We start from the raw sequence: 19,544 nt of genomic DNA, 5'->3' as shown, positions 1-19,544 counted from the left end.
CCCAGGGCTGTCAGCCTTTCCTCTTCACAGATGCTCCAAGCCCCTCAGGATCTTCACAGCCTCTGCTGTTCTCCACAGCAGTTTTCTGTCTCTTTTGAACTGGGAGTACTGGACCCAATACTGCAGCTGTGGCCTGACTAGGGCAGAGTAGAAGGGGAGAACCTCCCTCCATCTGCTTGGTGCACCCTCTGCTACTTGCTGGTTCTTGGCATCTGAGGAGCTGCTGGTGAGCTGTCAGAGGCAGGTCTGTACTGCATGGGCCCTGACAGCATCTCACCCCTGATGTCTCTTGCTGGTGGCTGCAGTTGCAGGTGACATCTGTGCCCATGCTGGCTCAGTACCCACTGTCAGGCTTTTCACAGGCTTCACAGTGATGTTTCTCTATGAATCATGAGTGAAATGACTGGGGTGGATCATTCTGAAGAAGCTGAAGAGAGCCCAATTACTTGTGTTGGCTCCTAGAGGATAGGGAGGGAGGCTAGGTCTGCTGTGCTGTCTGCTTGCAAATTCCTTATTCCTGGAAATCTTCTGATTACTGTTTTCCAGTGTCTGTTCCATCCATGCCTTTGTCTTGGCTTCCTTTACCAGGCTGGTGTAGCAGAAGTGGTGCCTTCACTGCCTTGTCTTCATGCAGAAGCAGACCCTGGTGACTTCTAGCACCCAAGTTTCAGCCCATGGTGGTTTTGGATGGGTAGGTGATGAGATCTGCCTCCTATGCCCACTCCCTGACCCTCACCACCTCCTAGCCCCATGGCTACAGATCCTCCTGGCTACTCCATCCTCCTTGGGACTCCGGCCATGCTGCCTGTGATTTGGTGGCTCTTCACCTTGGTCAGCCAGGCAGTTAGTGGGATGAGGGCATGACTGTCCATGCCTGGCAGTTCTGGGACACCTCTGCTTGCCTCCAGCTGGTGACCAAGAGCCTCTGCCAGCAGGAAGTGCAGGCTTTCTAGGTTTTTAGATGATTTATGGTTTCTGCTGGCTTGGGTTCATGTGGCCTGTGGGTGCTCATCTTGGCAGCTCTGCATTCCATGCCCTTCTCTGGACTCAACAGGACCATGAGACACTTTCCCCACCGGTGGAGCTGTGCTAGGGTGGCAAGCCTGAACTCCACGTGGCAGGGAGCCACTCCAGCTGAATTTGCATCCTAATGTTATCAGAAGAGATAAGACCAAGGGTTAGAGATGGTAATATGGCCAACAGGTAGCTGAAGGCCACACCATGCTGAGCTCTTTTATTGTTGCCTTGTTTTCCTTCGTGCGTGGGAAGGCTGGGAGGGGACAGGGATGAGTTTAACAGTGGGAGAACTATTGAAGGGGATGGAAAAATGTGGAAGGAAAAGGAACTCTCAAGTGTGGTGCTGCAGTGGAAGAGGATTTGGGGTGGACTGAAGGTCTTGGTGTATGAGAAAACACAACTTAGACACAACAAGTCCATGAAAAATGTGACTTTCTTCCCCTTCTAGGGAAGCTTTTCCCTCATCTGAGCTCTAAAACTGACTTACCACTTCTTCCTTTGGTCTTCCAAAGCCTCTGGGAGCTGCTTCTGTCCTGCAGAAGTTCCTTGTGTTGTGTGTAGAAACATGAGGAGAAAAAAAAATGGACCCCTGGGGAGCCAGAGGGGAGGAATGATCCAGCACAGGGCAGAGAAACAATGCCAGCAGGCCAGGACGTGGGCTGCTATCTAAGCAGTAGTTTGCCTTTGCACCACAAGCAAACTCTCCACTCTCTGTTTTGCAGCTATAAATTCATACCTTTGGTCTGAAGCACTGCTGTCCATCATAGGTGTGACACCATAAATCAGGTGACTACTTGGAAATGTGTCCAGCTATCAGGATCCATGGCAAATAAAGGTGAGATGATAATTGCTGGCTCTGCCTGGCGGGCAAAGCTCACTGCAGGTGCCACTGCTCTGGGGAATCAGCAGCTAAAGGCTTCCCCAGTGCAGCCTGGAGCTGCTCACGTTGCTCCTAATGAGTGATTAAGTCATGGAGTCATTCTGGTTGGAAAGGGCTTCTGAGCTCATCGATGAGCAATGACGAGCAATGTGCTCGTGTGGCCAGGAAGGCCAATGGTATCCTGGGGTGTATTGGAAAGGGTGTGGGCAGTAGGTCAAGAGAGGTTCTCCTCCCTCTCTACTCTGCCCTGCTGAGGCCACATCTGGAATATTGTGTCCAGTTCTGGGCCCCTCAGTTCAGGAAGGACCTCAGGGAACTGCTTGAGAGAGTCCAGGACAGAGCCATGAAAATGATTAGGGGAGTGGAACATCTTCCTTACAAGGAGAGCCTGAAGGAGCTAAGGGCTCTGTAGCTTGGAGAAGAGGAGCCTGTTGATAAAGATGTGCAGGGTGAGTGCCCAGAGGCTGGAGCCAGGCTCAATGCCAGCACAAGGGGCAATGATGGGAAGCTGAGGCATAGGAAGTTCCATGAGGAAGAATGATTTCACTGTGAGGGTGACAGAACACTGGCACAGGCTGCCCAGGGGGCTTGTGGAATGTCCCTCTCTGGAGATATTCAAGACCTGCCTGGATGTGTTCCTGTGTGATTGCTGTAGGTGCTCCTGCTCTGGCAGGGGGGTTGGACTGGATGATCCCTCGAGGTCTCTTCCAGCCCCTGGCATTCTGTGACCACAGAGGAGGAAGTCATGCTCCCATCCATGGCAGGGTATCTCAACAATCCCTTTGGACAAAGATCAGGGGGAAAGCAACAGCTCTTGATTTCTCAGGCAAGGGGGTTCCTAGAAAAAGCTTCAGTTAACCCATCTGAAGAGCAGATGTAGATTGGATGTTAGGAACAAGTTCTGTACTATGAGGGTGGTGGAACACTGGAACAGGTTGCCCAGGGAGGTGGTTGAGGACTCTTCCCCGGAGATATTCAAGGTCAGGCTCGACAGAGCTCTGGGCAACCTGCTGTAGTTGAGGATGCCCCTGCTGCCTGATGAGGGGTTGGACTAGATGAGCTTTGGAGGTCCCTTCCAGCCCAAACCATTCTATGACTCTATGATCTGTGATATTCTCAGCAGCATGAGCCCTTGAGCAACGTGGTCTAGTGCAAAGTGTCCCTGCTCATGACAGGGAGGGCTGGGACTAGAGGTCCCTTCCAACCCAAACCATTCTATCAATCTATGAATCCTCATCCTTACCTCTGTGGACATGAACCAAGGTCTTCTGCCAGCTTGATGTAGCCACCTGAGCCACTCTAGGGCTTTCCCAGGTTCAGGTGGTGGGACTGTTTGTGAGGCTGTCCTGTTCTTTTCAGCAGGTTTTGTCCTGTTGACATCCTAAAGCTCTAAATAAGAAAAATCTGGGGATGTTTGAAAGTGGCTTCAGTGTTTGCAAGCAAGCTGCAGCCAGCAATAGTTTTAAGTGTGGTGTAAGTGATGGAGAGCTCTGCCTCCTGGCTCCCAGTTTGTGTTCATTGCCCCTTGCCCTGTCACTGGGAACCACTGGCCCCAGCCTCTTGCTCCCCACCCTTTCTCTCTTGCTGAGCATTGATCAGATGCCCTCTGGGGCTGCTCTTCTCCAGGCTCAGCAGCCCCAGAGCCACAGAGCTCCACCCTGTTGGTTTTGGGTTGTTTTCTTTCCTCTTCCAAAGAGTTCAAAACAACAAAACCAACACCAAAACACTGTGAATGTGGCTGTTCTTCACCCAGCAGAGCAACTAGCCAGGCAAGTTCCACCCCATCATGGGACTCCACCACTTTTCACTGGCTAAATACCTAATGTGCAGTTGGTTGTTCAGGTAGAATCACAGAATGGCTTGGGTTGGAAAGGACCTTAAGGATCATCTGGTTCCAACCCCCTGCCATGGGCAGGGACACCTCCCACTACAACAGGTCGCTCAAGGATCTGTCCAACCTGGCCTTTAACACCTCTGGGGAGGTACCTTGGCAGAGGATGAAGGAAAGCACCTCCTCTGTCCTGGTCAAAAGAAACTTGGAGTGTGTCTGTGGTCCCTGGGTGTGAAGCACTAGCTGCTGTTCTCTTCTGTCCTCACACCTTGGTCGAATCTGTTCTGTGAAGAATGTGAGTGCTGGGTTATTGGTATCTGAGCATAGTAAGGAGCAGGTTTCTCACAGTTGCTGCCTGAATGGGCGAATTCATCTCTGCCTTGTTTTTAGCACTTTTTGCATCACAGAAAAGGTCTTCCAAACCCCTCCCCCCTCCCCATGTGTGACAAACCTGCAGCAGTTCCTAAACAACCCCCATTTCCTCTGGTGATGTTGGTGACACCCTTCCTGGGTGTGCAGAGGTGGCTCCAAATCCACCAGCCCTGTGCTGGCTCCCACAGGTCAGGGCACAGACCTGAGCTGCAGTGGGGTTTCTTGGCTCGTGCATAAAATCTTCCTGCTCTATGTCTGTGTTGGGTAGATGTGCAGGATTTTACCTGCCTGTGGTCACAGGCAGCTGTCTCTGCTCCAGCAGCTCATTGCTGGAGGGGATTCTGCCCCTCTGCTGTGTTCTGCTGAGACCCCACCTGCAGTGCTGGGACAGCTCTGGAGTCCTCAGCACAGACAGGGACCTGCTGGAGCAGGACCAGGGGAGGCCACAGCAATGCTGGCAGGGCTGGAAGCCCTCTGCTGTGAGGCCAGGCTGAGAGAGTTGGGGCTGCTCAGCCTGGAGAAGAGAAGGCTCCAGGGAGACCTTCTGGTGGCCTTCCAGTGCTTCAAGAGGCTGATCAGAAAGCTGGGCACAGACTTTTTCTCAGGGCCTGTCAGGAACCGTCAGGACGACTCTTGTCGGGAGGAGGGTGAGGAAAGACTGGCAGCAATCAGTATGATTGATAAGCAAACTTCAACTTTATTGTTCAGACCTACAGCTCATAAAGCATCTCAGCTAAATATGCACAAATGCCATTATTCCATGGGCTGTTAGTCCAGGGTTACATCGTAATGTCCAGCCTCCTTGCCCTTAGGTCTGCGTGCAGCTTCACAAGCTCCTTTCACACTAGTCCTTTGTTTCACATACACTTTGTTTCACATGCTGTTATCTTGTAAGCAGCTGCAAGCACAGCCACAAGGCTATGGTGACCTTGCTGCATCAGCACACCAGCTAACTGTGAGCAGTAAACAGCAAGATGGAGTCCGGCCTACACACTTTATTCAAGCAACTGTTCCACAGAGCCGTGTCCCTGCAATTCAAGCCATTCCTCAGCAAGGGCCTCTTGTAACAGGACAAGGGGAGATGGTTTGAAATTCAAAGAAGGAAATTTAGACTTCAGAGGAGGAAGGAATGTTTGACCCTGAGGGTGGGGAGACCCTGTCCCAGGTTTCCCAGAGAGGTGAGCGATGCCCCATCCCTGGAACCAGGTTACCTGGGGCTCTGAGCAACCTGCTCTAGTTGCAGATCTCCCTGCTGGCTGCAGAGGAGTTGGGCTAGATGAGCTTCAGAGGTCCTTTCACACCCGAACCATTCTGTGATTCCATGATCATAGCCTGGGAGGAGGAAACTCAAGCCAGATACCCTGCCAGGGAGCGTGACTGCTGAGGAGGGGGACAGAAAGGTCACCGCCACTCACACAGAGCCAGGATGAGGCTGTAGGAAGCTGCTGAGTGCCTGGTGCCTCCTGGAAGGGTGCTATCTACACCCACTTTGGGCTGTCTCAGTGCCAGGGCCAGTCAATGACTAACAGGCACTGCACTAACCCAGCCCTTCCCTCCCTGGGCTGCCCATCCAGCTTGCTGTGCAGTACCCAGATGCGATTTGAGTGAATGATTTGAGACCCCACCACCAGCACCTGCTTCCTACAGCACTTCTTTTTCCCTTCTTCCCTTGGAAATCCCCCTATCTGTCCCCGTGGTGCCTGCAGGCTGAGTCACAGCACAGCATGTGCCAAAGGCAGCGGGAAATGTCCACTTTGTTTCAGCCCTCTGGGTTTGGTCTGCCTCTACTGCAGGCTGATATTCTCCTCTGTCCTCCCTTGCTCAGTGAATGAAATTATTCCCCAAGGGCTGCCACAGCACAGCTTTATTCTGCATGGGGATTTTCCAGCCAGTGTCAGATGCTGGTGGCTGCAGCTGGAGACAGCATTGAGTCAGCCACGCTTGGCTCTTGTCTCCCAGCCCAGACAATGCAGTAGCATCTGCAGCGTGTCCTGGGGAAGGGCAATGGAGCTGGTGAAGTGTTTAGAAAACAAATCTAGTGAGGAGCAGCTGGGGGTGTTCAGCCTGGAGAAGAGGAGGCTGACAGGAGGCCTCCTGGCTCTCTACAACTCCCTGGCTGGAGCCAGGTGGGGGCTGGTTTCCTCCCAAGGAAAGACAACAGGACAAGAGGAAGTAGCTTCAAGTTGCACCATGGGAGGTTTAGGTTGGACAGGAGGAACAATTTCTTTCCCAGAAGGGTTGTCAAGGCCTGATCCAGGCTACCCAGAGCAGTGGTGGACTGACCATCCCTGGAGGGGTTTCAAAGCTGTGTAGAAGTGGTGCTGAATCATAGAATTACGGAATCAACAAGGTTAGAAAAGACCTCACAGTATCACCAAGGTTGGAAGAGACCTCAAAAGATCATCAAGTCCAACCTGTCACCCAAGACCTCATGACTACTACACCACGGCACCAAGTGCCATGTCCAATCCCCTCTTGAGCGCCTTGAGGGCCATGGTTTAGTGGTGACCTGGCAGTGCTGGGTTATTGGTTGGACTGGGAAGATCATTTCCAACCCAAACTGTTCTATGATTCTCTGTCAGACCTTTCCAGCCTGGAAGCATGGCAAATGAATAAACACACAGGGACAACCCAGCACCAAGCCCAGCCTGCTTTCCCCTCACCTTCTGAATTGTGCAGGTGCTTTCTTTTTTGGCAAACGCTAGTTGTTTAGCTGGGTCTGCACTGCTGATGATATTGCAGCTGGTGGTGCTGCTGATAGGGACACCAGTAGCAGGACTTGGGATTTTTAATGACATAACCTTCTTGAGAGTGAGGGTGAGGAGACACTTGAACAGGCTGCCCAGGGAGGTTGCAGATGCCCCCTCCCTGGAGATGTTCAAGGCCAGGTGGGATGAGGCCTTGAGCAAGCTGGACCAGTGGAAGTTGTCCCTGCCCATGGGGTTGGAACTGGATGATCTTTGAGGTCCCTTCCAACCCAAACCATTCTGTGAATCCATGAGCCTGCAACCCTGCCTTGCAGATAATGGCAGATAGAAATCAGCTATCCCCCATGTACACAGGTCCTCAGCTTCCCTTCCCAGGGGAAGCACTGGGAAGTGTGAAGGGGGAGGGGGGGTGAAACATTGAGGCCCTTGAATGTGTCCAGAGAAGGGCAACGAGGCTGGGGAGAGGCCTTGAGCACAGCCCTATGAGGAGAGGCTGAAGGAGCTGGGGTTGTTTAGCCTGGAAAAGAGGCTCAGGGGAGACCTCATTGCCCTCTACAACTACCTGAAGGGAGGTTGTAGCTAGGAGGGGGTTGGTCTCAACGAGCACCAGAACAAGAAGACACAGTCTCAAGCTGCACCAGGGGAAGTTTAGGCTGGAGGTGAGGAGAAAGTTCTTCACAGAGAGTTGTTAGCCATTGGAATGTGCTGCCCAGGGAGGTGGTGGAGTCACCATCCCTGGAGGCGTTCAAGAGGGGATTGGATGTGGCACTTGGTGCCATGGTGTAGTCATGAGGTCTGTGGTGACAGGTTGGACTTGATGATCTTTGAGATCTCTTCCAACCTTGCTGATTCTGTGAAAAAGGGCAGCAAACTCTTCTACATCCTTATGCTTTCAAGACTCATCAAAAACAAATCAAGCCTCCAAGTGTCTCTGTCAGCAGCACATCTGTTTGGGTAATTTCAAGGGAGCTGGAATGCGCTCCGGGAGCTCTCCCATGAGAAAAAGTAAACATGTCATATACAAAACACTTTTATTAAAACAAATATACAAGTTATATACAAAAATAAAATGTACAAGAAAATAGGTCTGTTACAGCTTAGTGATTTGATTTTTACATCTTACACAGCAAGCAGAACCTCTTCCACCCCGCACCCTCCCCCCAGGGCAGGCTCCCATGGGCCATGCAGTTCGATGGGTACAGTACTGGGGGTGTCCTGGCAGAGGGTGAGGAAGGGTCTCCAAAAGGCAGGGTACAAACAGATGAGAGCTCTGCCCCTATCAGTGCAAAAAGGATGGCAGGCAGCAGCCCTTCAGCTAGCACAAGGCAAGAGAGGTGGGCAAGGCCAGGAGAGGGTAACTGTGCAAGGTGGAAGCAAAGCCTAAACTGAATTTTCACATTTTATTAGTCTGAAGTATCTACAGGGCATGAAGTCAGAAGATGAACTAAGTGATGGAGTAAATCAAAGGAGAGAGGGCCAATTAGTGCAATTTTCCTAAGTGTAAGATAGTCATCAAGCTCAACATCACCAGTGTTGCACAGATAAGCAGCAACCAAAACTAACAGACTCCTCTGCGGTGTCTCTCCCAAGCACTCCGTGGCTAAAGTGCTCATCACATCTTGCAGGAGGAGGAGAAGGCAGCTCCATCGTCCTCCTCAGATCTCCAGCAGGTGATGCCATCCAGCAGTACCCCAACCAGGTCAGATCCCAATAGCAACCTTCCAGCAAGAACTTCACCTCCACAGCGCTGACAAGGTGCAGCTTGAACATCTTCAGAGCCAGGAGTCCTGCTAGTGAGGTGGGAGTCCTGGTCTGGGTTCATAATGGAGTTCTCTTTCTGCCTAACCTTTCCAGGCTTAGGAGTTAAAACGGAATATAAAAGCTACTTTCTTCCTTGGGTCAGTAACAAACAACTTCTTCCATTCCCTTCAGGCTTGGCCAAGTTTCTACCTAGGAGCAGTTCATGGCTGGAGTAAGCTTTACAAGCCACAGGGAATGACTTGCATGGTAGGTCTCACGGTCTCGAACCAGGGGAAGTCTAGGATGTTTTTCTGGTCGAGGAGCCTCAACTCCAGCTCTCCTAGGCAAAGGAAAAGAAGAGTGAGTACTGAAGCACAGCAGCAAAATGGGGAGTGTGTATCTCTGTGTGTATAGACATAAATATATCCAAAAATGAAAGACTCCTCAGATGTGAATAAATACCTTAGACTAATATTGTGCTAAAATACTCTAAACATTGTCCCACTTCAGCTGTGGCTAATGGCAATTCTTCAGTGGCATTGCAGGGAGCTCCTGAAAGCTGGCAGAGCTGCCCATGTGTATAACCCTCAGCCAAATCTGTAGCAGACTTACTGGAGGCATTTTTCTCCCAGGCCTTGCATGAACAAATCCCTTCTACCTTTCAACAGGCTTGGAAATCTCAGAATACAGGGGTGTGGGAATCCCTCTGTTTTGTTTTGCTCTCTCTAAATGACTGTTTTGCCTGAAACCCCCTTGTCTGCATCACTAAAGGATGTTACTGAGTGAGGGCTGAGGCTGTACCTGAAGTTGTGTCGATCTCCACATCCTGCTCCTTGTAGCTGTAGGTGCTGCACATGCTCTGCGTGCCCAGCTCGTTGATGAGGAAGCCTTTCCCCCCAACACTGGTGGCATGCCAGTCTTGGGCTGGCTCAAGCAGCTGTAGGAGGAGAAGAGAAGGTTAAAACTGCTTCTCTGTCGTGGGTGCAACATTTTATTCCTTTCCCTTCATTAGGGACAGATAAGCAAGAAAGATCAAGTTTGATTTCAAGTTTTCTCTAAGCCCCAGTTAAAGCTAATAGAAACAGGGAGGGCTGGAGCACTTCTGGCGATTCAAGCCCTGTCTTATCAGTGGGATGTGTGGCACGTCTGCAACCACAGATTAAGCACGTGAGTGGTGGAGAGAAGGGCAAAATAAAACAGCCTGGAGAACTTCTGCAGGCTCTAATCCAACAACCTCTGCTGCTAACAGCACTCAGTAGCTTTCTCTCTCTCTTTCATGTCAGGAATAAATATTTCCACAGCTCTGTCCTCTCCAGATCATGTTTCCAAAGCAGCCTCCCCTTGATATTTAAATCTATTCAGGCTCCCTCATTAATTAAGGGTCTTGGCTGCCATGAGTGGATGCTCAGTTCATATCAGACTGGATAAGATAACTGCTTCCCTGCCTCTGCTGGTGCAAACAGCCATTTGGGCCAAATTTATTCTGACCAGAAGAGATGGTTTTACCTTAAAGATCTCTGATTTCATTTCCTCCTCATCTTCATCTGTGACTGTTTTGTAAGCATAAAAGAGAAGAAAAAGGACAGAGATGTCAACTTTCTGCACATTGGCCCTCACACTTTTGCTTCTTCACCACACAACATGCTTCATGTTGTCATATCACACCCACCACTATCTTTTCCTTCCCCTCTTGGGTGACACCAAGATGGGCCTCATGGGTTTCAGGAGAGCAGGCCCATCAGCAGCTCTGTGCCCCAGACACCCCACAGCCCTTCATCCTTCAAGAGCTGTCCCTTCTGAGGCAGTTCTGACACCTCCCCAAGATTCAAAGCAGAGATCTCTTGGCTATATCCATGTGAATTACTCCTTTTCCTCACTGGGAAGCATGATCAGCTCTGTCTTGCTTGTGGCATTGCCTCCTTCCAGCTGCCTTAGGAACCCCCAGTCCCACCCTCCTAGCTCAGAAATTTCCCCTCTTCATGGGCTGACCTGTCTGTGTGATCACATTGAGTCTGCAAGCTGAAGCTTGCCCCTTTGCCCATGTCTGCAGAGTCAAGTGGTGGTTCAGAGCCCTTCACCCATCAGCATGGAATGGTTTGGGTAGGAAGGGACCTTTAAAGGTTATCTAGTCCAAATCCCCTCCAGTCAGCAAGGACATCTGCAACTAGAGCAGGTTGCTCAGAGCCCCAAACAACCTGACCTGGAATGGTTTCAGGGATGAGGCATCTCCCACCTCTCTGGGCAACTTGCTCCAGGGTCTCAGCATCCTCATCATAAAGATTTTCTTCCTTATATCCATTCTGAATCCTCCCTTCTTTCTGTCTAAACTCATCACCCTCTGTCCTGTCTGCAGGTGGCATGTGCCCATCTCCAACCTGGCCAGTTTACATTTGGTAGCTCTAGTAGCCCAAACCCATCAGATAGAGAACCAGTGACCTCTTTCTCCAAAACAACTCTTGTTTCTTCTGCTGCCCCAGGCACTCCTTCCTCCTGCTGCCTAGCCTCCAACCTGCCTCCAGCAGATGGATGAGAAGCTCAGGTTAGGATAGAAGAAACACCCACCTTCTGAGGACGAAGCCAGAGGAGACACCTGGAGGTGGTAGAGGTCGTTGGTGCTGTCAGCCATGGTGATTTCCATCGATGGCCTCCAGTCAGTCAAGGAGCCGCTCACCTCGCACGAGGAGAGGTCTGTGGGATGAACCAGGAGCAGCTGGCACTCACAGCAGAGACACAACCACCTCCATCTCCCCCCTGCCCATCTGCTGGCCTGGCCAGGCCCAGCCCCAAGAGCCATGTCTCTTTTGGCAGAGAGACTGTGGGTTTAGCACCACCCCAGCTTTCCACCCCAAAAGCGGAGTCTCACCTAGGTTGATGGAGCCGCTCTCCACCTCCACTTCCTGTCCTGTGTAGTCATGAACAGTGTAGCTGCTGTGGTCATCTGGCAGAGAAGTGTTGGTTAGCGTTTCTGCTGACTCCTCTATCTTCACATCTTCATGCAACTACAAAAGTAAAGGCAAAGCATGAAAGATTTCCAAGAACACACAAGTTCCCCCCTAAAAAAAACCAATCCAGCATGAAAGCCACCCAGACCTCCAGCTTCTTCAGCTGCCTCTGCAGACACTTACCTTTCTCTTGCTCCTGCTTCTTGCTTCTCTTGAAGATTTTGACTTCCTTTCTGTTAAATAAAAGTAAGATTGGTGTGAGAAAGTGCTGTGCATGAGCTCCTGCAGCTTTGAGACCTGCTCAGCAAGCTGTGCCACCACTGTCAAGAGCAGGAAGTCCTGGCCACCTTCTGATGATGCCCTCAGGCACCTTTAAAGAATTTGGGATAAAATGAAGAGCAGACTGAGGGGATCTTATCAGAGCTGTTCAGTATCCAAAGGGCTGGGGACAAGAGGATGGGGCCAGACTCTTTTTCAGTGGTGCCCACCAACAGGATAAGGAGCAAGGGGCACAAAGTGGAAGCCAGGAGGCTCCACCTAAACATAAATAAGAATTTTCGCTGTGAAGGTGCTGAAGCCCTGGAGCAGGCTGCCCAGAGAGGTTGTGGAGTCTCCTCTGGAGAGATTCCCAACCCAGCTGGCCATTGTGATCCTGGGCAAGCTGCTGTGGGTGCCTCTGCTTTAGCAGGAGGGTTGGACTGAGGTCCCTTCTAACCCCACCATGCTGGGATTCTGTGAATCCTTTGTTACCAATGTCAATAACCAGTGAGTAACCTCAGCAGCATCAGTGCTAGCAACAGGTCTGTTACACCTCTGCCTACATAAAGCAGGAAACGGAAGCAGTAGGAAAAGCTGTGTAACTTCTCACCTTTCTTCTGATCCTTTGTCAAGGGTGGCAACATCCTGTACACCCTGACAGCACTGGAGCCTTTGTTGATGCTTTTGTCTTTCACCTCCTCGATGTCAGGCAGCGAATTCATGGCGCAGCGGAAGTTTGCCTTCCAGGTTTTGGGATCAGGGTCCTTCTCCCCTACTTTATATCGCCCTATAAAGAAGAGATGAGGTGAGTCTTCAGATTTTTCAGTGCTAGTTCTTGCCAAGAAAAATCAAAATCAGTTTTCTCTTTCTTCTGACCTACATATAGTAGTGGTTAATGCAATGACCTGAGTGCAAGTCAAGACAAGAAAATGCCTTGAGATGTTCACGTCTGAGATCTTCCGTGAGGGATAGCAATGTAAAAGCACATACATACCTGTATGAATGGCCCAGTTCCTGAAAAGGCAGGCATCCTTCTCCATGTCCCAGCCATGCTTAGCTGCGTGTTTCCAGGGGATTTGGAACATTCTCTTATCCTGAAGTTAAAGCAGGAGACATTTGAGTTAAACAAGAAGCCTCTCGTGCAAGTTTGGAAGGGTGGATTTAATCAGAGAGATCTCAGGAGCAGCTCAGAACGGTTAGAATCCCTTTGCTCTCCATCTTCACAGAATCACTCACTGGTTTGAGGTGGAAAGGACCTTTCAAAGCCAACTAGTGCAACACCCCTGCAGTGAGCAGGGACACCTCCATTTGGATCAGCTTGCTCAGGGCAGTTTGACTCTGAATATCTCCAGGGATGGGGCCTCAACCACATCCCTGGGCAACTTGTTCCAGTATCTTAACTAAGATCCATTGTTCCATCCATTTGGATCAAAGCATTTAAGGCTCTTTATGATTTTTGAAAATTGGGAAAAAAATCAACAACAGGGTAAAATAAAAGTAAGCACCATTGGCAATTTTACCCCAAAGCATTCAAGCACATCCGATCTAATCTATTAGTAGGTCATAAACTACCACATATTCCAGGTGCACTGTGGCACAGAATCCCTCTTTGAAGGGATCACAGCCCATAGGATCATAGAATCACAGAATGCCAGCCTGGAAGGGACCCCAAGGATCATCTGCTCCAACCTTTTTAGGGAATAGTGGAGGTGAAATGAGCTGGCCCAGCACCCTATCAAGATGAGTCTTAAAACTGCCCAATGCAGGGGATCCACTGCTTCCCCTGGGAGATGATTCCAATGTTTGACTGTTTTCCTGGGCAAAAATGTCCATGTCCTAGCTTAAGTATCACCTTGGGAGGCATGTAGAGACTTCAAAGAGACCTGGTGCAACAAGCCCAGTGATTTCACCCTGTGCTATCCCAGGTACAGGGATGTACCATCAGGTCCAGAAAATACAGTATTACTTTGAGGCTGAACCTTAAAACTGGAAGTGTAACAGTAGCTACTCCAACTGGGACAGGAGGTGCTCAAGTGAGCAGAAGGAGTTAGAAGGCGTTGGGGTTGTCTTGGTTCTCCATCATGCTCAGATTGTCTTTTTCTATTTACCTCCTGGGAGAAAAAAAAAAGTGAGACACTCCACTCTGTAGCAAGCAGAGCTACCTCTGCTGAAAACAAAACCAGCTGGCTTTGAAACATAAGGGTTGCTTGCTGCAGGGAGGTCAAACTAGATGGCCCTCAAAGGTCCCTTCCAACCCAACCTTGCCTGTGATTGTAAGTTTTCTCCATGTCCTCCTTTCCTTTAAGAGCTTGGCTTATGTTTAGTGTCACCTAAGGCTGGTTAATGACCCTCACCTTGTTAATCCATATCAGCCCAGGGATTTGATTGGAATTGATCTGCATTTCCAGCCAGGGCCTCATGCGCATTCTTGACACCGGCATTTCGTCTGTGAAGGAAGGAAGAGGTCAGTAAAAAACCTCAGCGCTACTTTTACCGCCCTGCAGTTCAGCCCCTCCCATCTCCCCACCTCCCCTCTCCTCTCCTCTGCATTATGGGTGTTATCACTCAAAACATTTCTAGGATCTGGAGATGATTAGGGGTCTGGAACATCTCTCATGAGGAAAGGCTGAGAGAGCTATGGCTGTTCAGCATGGAGGAGGCTGAGGGGGCGGATCTTATTAATGCTTACAAATATCTAGGGGGTGGGTGTCAGGAAGGCAGGGCCAGACTCTTCTCAGTGGTCTCCAGTGACAGCACAAGAGGTAATGAGCACAAACTTGCACATAAGAAGTTCCACCTAAACATGAAAAGGAACTTCTGCACTTAGAGAATGGTGGAGCCCTGGAGCAGGCCGCCCAAAGAGGCGGTGAAGTCTCCCTCTCTGGAGACATTCAGAGCCAGCCTGGCCATCATCCTGTGCAACCTGCTCTAGGTACCCCTGCTCTAGCAGGAGAGTTGGACAAGGTGATCTCCAGAGGTCCCTTCCAACCCCTACCGTTCTACTATCTGAATGCTCTTTCAGTCTCCTCCACCTGCTTCTGGATGACAGGGGCGCATTCCAAACCTGGAGGTGTTTGGGTTGTTTGCATGGGCACGGGGGGGAGCTTTGTAGGGGGACAGGACAGCCCAGGAAGTTCCCTGACCCTCACCCACTGTGGTGTTGCTGGGTGTGAGTCCCCCCACCCTGCTACCACGAAGCGCCTCTAACTGCAGAGTTTCCTTCTTAAAAGTTTATTACTGATTCAATTGTGCAAAAGCGGGGGGACCCCCAGCCAAGCCGCAAAGGGGGATCCCAAACGAGCAACACCCCCAGCCCCGGCAGCACCGCTGCGGAGCCGGCCCGGCCCTCCCAGCCCTTCCTCTGCAGAAATAATTTCCTGTTTGCGAGCTTGTTGTGTTTTGGGTTGGTTTGGTTTTTTTTTTCTTTCAAGGCAAACAGGCCAAGATTTTCCAAACGAGCCGATTCTAACTATCCCCAGCAACGCATAACGGCGGCGGGACGAGGGTCGGGAGCCTGCCCGCCCCGGGGAGCAACAGCAGGAGGAGGAAGGCAGCCAGGGCTTGCTCTCCCACTATGTCGCGGCATCCAGCTTCGGGGCTCGGCGCTGGCACCCGCTCAAGAGCGGAGCGAAGCCTCCGGCTGAACCCGCAGAACCGCAGCCGCGCCCGGACATGCCCAGCCCCGCGGTGCGGCGAGAGGACAGCACAGCCCAGCCTGGCCTGGCCCGGCCCGGCCCAACGGGACGGGAGTCAGTCGGGTAAGGGTCCGAAGGCATGCCCACCCGACGGCTGACAGCGCCCTCAAAGTGCCTCTTGACCAGCAGCGCCGTGCCCCCGAAGCCCCTCATATAAACCTGCGATGCGCTTCACACGGAGCCCCCGTGCTATGCAAAGCAGGGGACGAGCCCCGCGATGGGACGGGGAGCACCGTGACCCACCTCGCTGTGCCGTGCAGAGCCGAGCAAGTCCGTGCAGCAGTGAGCCGGGTCGAACTGAACCAAACCGAGCGAAGACCTCCTCTACCGCCCGCGGGTACACGCCCTCGGTTATAACGCAGCGGCACCCGGGATTCCCCGCCGCCCCGCGCCCCGCTGCGCTTCAGCCAATCAGCGGCGTGCGAGGCGCAGGCCGCGCCGCCCATTGGGTGCCCGGCCGGCAGGCATCACTTCGGAGAAATCACGCTCTTGTAGCACCAGCGGCACGGGGGGAGCGCCGCCCCCCGCCGCGAGGCGCCCCGCGCGCCCCGCCTCGCGCCCCGCCCGCGGCTGCCGGACCCGCCAGGGAGGGGCGGTAGGAGAGGGGCGGGGCTGGGCCTGGCCGCGCCGAGAGGGGCAGCGCGGACGCACCGAGGCAGGTAGCTGCTGTCCCATCCACAGAGCCTGGCCCACCGAGAGAGGCAGCGCTGACCCAGCGAGACAGCGCCTGTCCCATCCACAGAGCCTGGCCCACCGAGAGAGGCAGCGCTGACCCAGCGAGACAGCGCCTGTCCCATCCGGAAAGCCTGACCCTGACCCACCGAGAGAAACAGCTCCTGACCCATCCACAGAGCCTGACCCTGACCCACCGAGACAGGCAGCTCCTGACCCATCCACAGAGCCTGACCCTGACCCACCGAGACAGGCAGCTCCTGACCCATCCACAGAGCCTGACCCTGACCCACCGAGACAGGCAGCTCCTGACCCATCCACAGAGCCTGACCCTGACCCACCGAGAGAAACAGCTCCTGACCCATCCACAGAGCCTGACCCTGACCCACCGAGACAGGCAGCTCCTGACCCATCCACAGAGCCTGACCCTGACCCACCAAGACAGGCAGCTCCTGACCCATCCACAGAGCCTGACCCTGACCCACCGAGAGGGACAGCTCCTGACCCATCCACAGAGCCTGACCCTGACCCACCGAGACAGGCAGCTCCTGACCCATCCACAGAGCCTGACCCTGACCCACCGAGAGAAACAGCTCCTGACCCATCCACAGAGCCTGACCCTGACCCACCGAGAGAAACAGCTCCTGACCCATCCACAGAGCCTGACCCTGACCCACCGAGACAGGCAGCTCCTGACCCATCCACAGAGCCTGGCCCACCGAGAGAGGCAGCGCTGACCCAGCGAGACAGCGCCTGTCCCATCCGGAAAGCCTGACCCTGACCCACCGACAGAAACAGCTCCTGACCCATCCACAGAGCCTGACCCTGACCCACCGAGAGAAACAGCTCCTGACCCATCCACAGAGCCTGACCCTGACCCACCGAGACAGGCAGCTCCTGACCCATCCACAGAGCCTGACCCTGACCCACCGAGACAGGCAGCTCCTGACCCATCCACAGAGCCTGACCCTGACCCACCGAGAGGGACAGCTCCTGACCCATCCACAGAGCCTGACCCTGACCCACCGAGACAGGCAGCTCCTGACCCATCCACAGAGCCTGACCCTGACCCACCGAGAGAAACAGCTCCTGACCCATCCACAGAGCCTGACCCTGACCCACCGAGAGGGACAGCTCCTGACCCTTCCGGAGAACCTGACCCTGACCCACTGAGAGAGACAGCCCTGACCCAGCAAGACAGCTCCTGTCCCATCCAGAGAGCCTGACCCACCAAGAGACAGCTCCTGTCCCACCAAGAGACAGCTCCTCTCCCATCCAGAGAGCCTGACCCACCAAGAGACAGCTCCTGTCCCATCCAGAGGGCCTGACCCACCAAGAGACAGCTCCTGTCCCACCAAGAGACAGCTCCTCTCCCATCCAGAGAGCCTGACCCACCGAGAGACAGCTCCTGTCCCATCCAGAGAGCCTGACCCACCAAGAGCGGCAACCCTGACCCACTGAGAGAGACAGCCGCTATCCCCAGGGAGGGATCCAGCCCCTGTTTCACCAAAAGATACAGCTTTCATCCCATGGGCGAATCCAATCCCTGTCCCCACGAAGAAAACCAGCCTTCATCCTGTGGTGGGATGCAGCCCCTGTCCCCATGGACAGATGTCCTACTGCTGAGATCCAGCATTCATCCCAGGGAGGGATCAAGCCCTTGTCCCACCAAGGGATCCATATCCCATCCCTATGGAGTGATGTAGCCCCTATCCCACCAAGAAATCCAGACACCAAGAGATTCAGCCCTCATTCTTTGGAGGAAACTGCATCCCATCCTCATGGAGAGATCCAGCACCCATCCCACTGAGGAGTCCATAAATCCCAGCCTACTTGCAGCCTCCCAGACTTTCCACCAGCCACAGTCACCCTCATAAATTGGGAAAGGAAGGGAATGAAAGGCAGGGTCTAGATGAGGCTATTTTGAGCCTGGTGGGAGCTGGGCCAGCAGTCAGGCTGCTCCCGGTCAGCTCACTGGTGGTGTGTTGAGCAACCAGCCCCAGACTACCTCTGAGCAGCCCAGTTCCTCTGAGCACTGCTGCGGAACTCTAGGGTGGCACCAGCTCCAAAGGGCACAGTTTTGCTGTTGACAGCAGGACTAATGAACAGGAAAGACCCAAACTGCACACAGATTTTATTCTTTGGCATTGGAGAAGGGATGTAGCAGGACCTGGAGTAATAAGGATGGTTGCGGGTGGTAGAAAGAAGGTCAGTAGGAAAGGAAAATAGGTGAAGGTTGTGAGTGATGATCCTGAAGCATCTCCTCTGTGCTTGGCTTTCATGCAAGGGGTGTGCTGCTGCATTCATTCAGTGGTGGTTGGTGGAGTGACCAGAGCAATTCCTGTGCACACCACAGTGCACCTGAGCTAGGGGACCAGTATGTGAAACAGGTCCTCACCTGTCCTCCACACCATTTTCCCAGTAAAAAACGATACTCTGGACACTGCCTGGACTTCCTCTGCTCTTGGATTGAAGCCTTCAACAGTCAGACCCTGACTGAGATTAGTGGTTTTCTCCATAAAGCTCCCAGCAGGAGGTCCAGTCTCAGCCACTTCACAGTAGGGGTTCAAGCCTTACACATGCTGTGATTTCACAGTGGTGCAACAGCTTGCAGTGAGGGATAGCCTGCATAACCATCCATGGTCAGCAAAGGTGGGAGGCAGAGCGATGCAAGCATGCTGCAAAACCTAGGAATGCTTTTTCTTTACTGCTGGAAAGCATCAGGCTATGGAGAGCATCAGAATTTCTCCCCAGTCCACTGGATCTGGATGATGGTGAGTTTAGATTTGCACCCAGTGTCTTCAAAGTACCTTCAATCCAGCAGAACACCAGAGTGTGTTTAGTTGTTTCCTTTTCAGCCCTCTCTGGGTATCTTTGAAGTCATACTCAAGAGGAACAAGAAAGGAAGCAGCCTCAACATGCACCAGAGGAGGTTTAGGTTGGACATCAGAAGAAACTTCTTCACTGAAAGGGTTTTCAACCACTGGGACAGGCTGCCCAGGGAGGTGGTTGAATCCCCATCCATGGAGGTGTTTGAAAGATGCAGAGATGTGGTGCTGAGGGACATTCAGCAGAGTTGGCAGAGTTAGAGAATGATTGGACTGGATGATCTTAAAGTCTTAATCTCCTTGATACTTGTGGTTGTATCTGGCAGGGTCTTTGTGCTGGGTCAGGCACTGCTCACCAGCAAGATTTCACCACAGTAGATATCCCATATTGGGTAAATTAACCAAAAAAACAAACAGAGAAGGAGAGTGGTACAGAAACAATGTAGGGAGAGCACCAGGACATCCTTACTTCATGCTCTGTCAGAGGGTGCAGGTTCAGTCCTCAGTGGAACATGTCCAGATATTGCCAGTAGTAAGAGGTAACATAAAAAATAGCCCCCAAAAGAGATGGCAGAAGGTATTTGAGGGTCCAGTGTGAATG

The 19,544-nt window shown here is 52.4% G+C and overlaps 1 protein-coding gene across 1 annotated transcript; it reads right to left on the bottom strand.

Annotated features, from left to right (window-relative positions):
- Positions 1-8,653: 8,653 nt before the first annotated feature.
- Positions 8,654-14,189, bottom strand: IRF1 (interferon regulatory factor 1). Its single transcript, XM_009896908.2, has 9 exons — positions 14,103-14,189; positions 12,743-12,842; positions 12,359-12,535; positions 11,674-11,723; positions 11,412-11,547; positions 11,111-11,236; positions 10,055-10,098; positions 9,350-9,485; positions 8,654-8,888 (listed from the first exon to the last, which is right to left on the bottom strand). The coding sequence occupies exons 1-9, from the start codon at positions 14,187-14,189 to the stop codon at positions 8,788-8,790; spliced, it is 957 nt and encodes a 318-aa protein (XP_009895210.1). The 3' UTR covers positions 8,654-8,787.
- Positions 14,190-19,544: the final 5,355 nt, after the last annotated feature.

Source organism: Dryobates pubescens, chromosome 16 (assembly GCF_014839835.1).
Source record: "Dryobates pubescens isolate bDryPub1 chromosome 16, bDryPub1.pri, whole genome shotgun sequence".
Classification (NCBI taxonomy): Eukaryota; Metazoa; Chordata; class Aves; order Piciformes; family Picidae; genus Dryobates; species Dryobates pubescens.
This window is presented reverse-complemented; position numbering and strand designations above follow the sequence as displayed.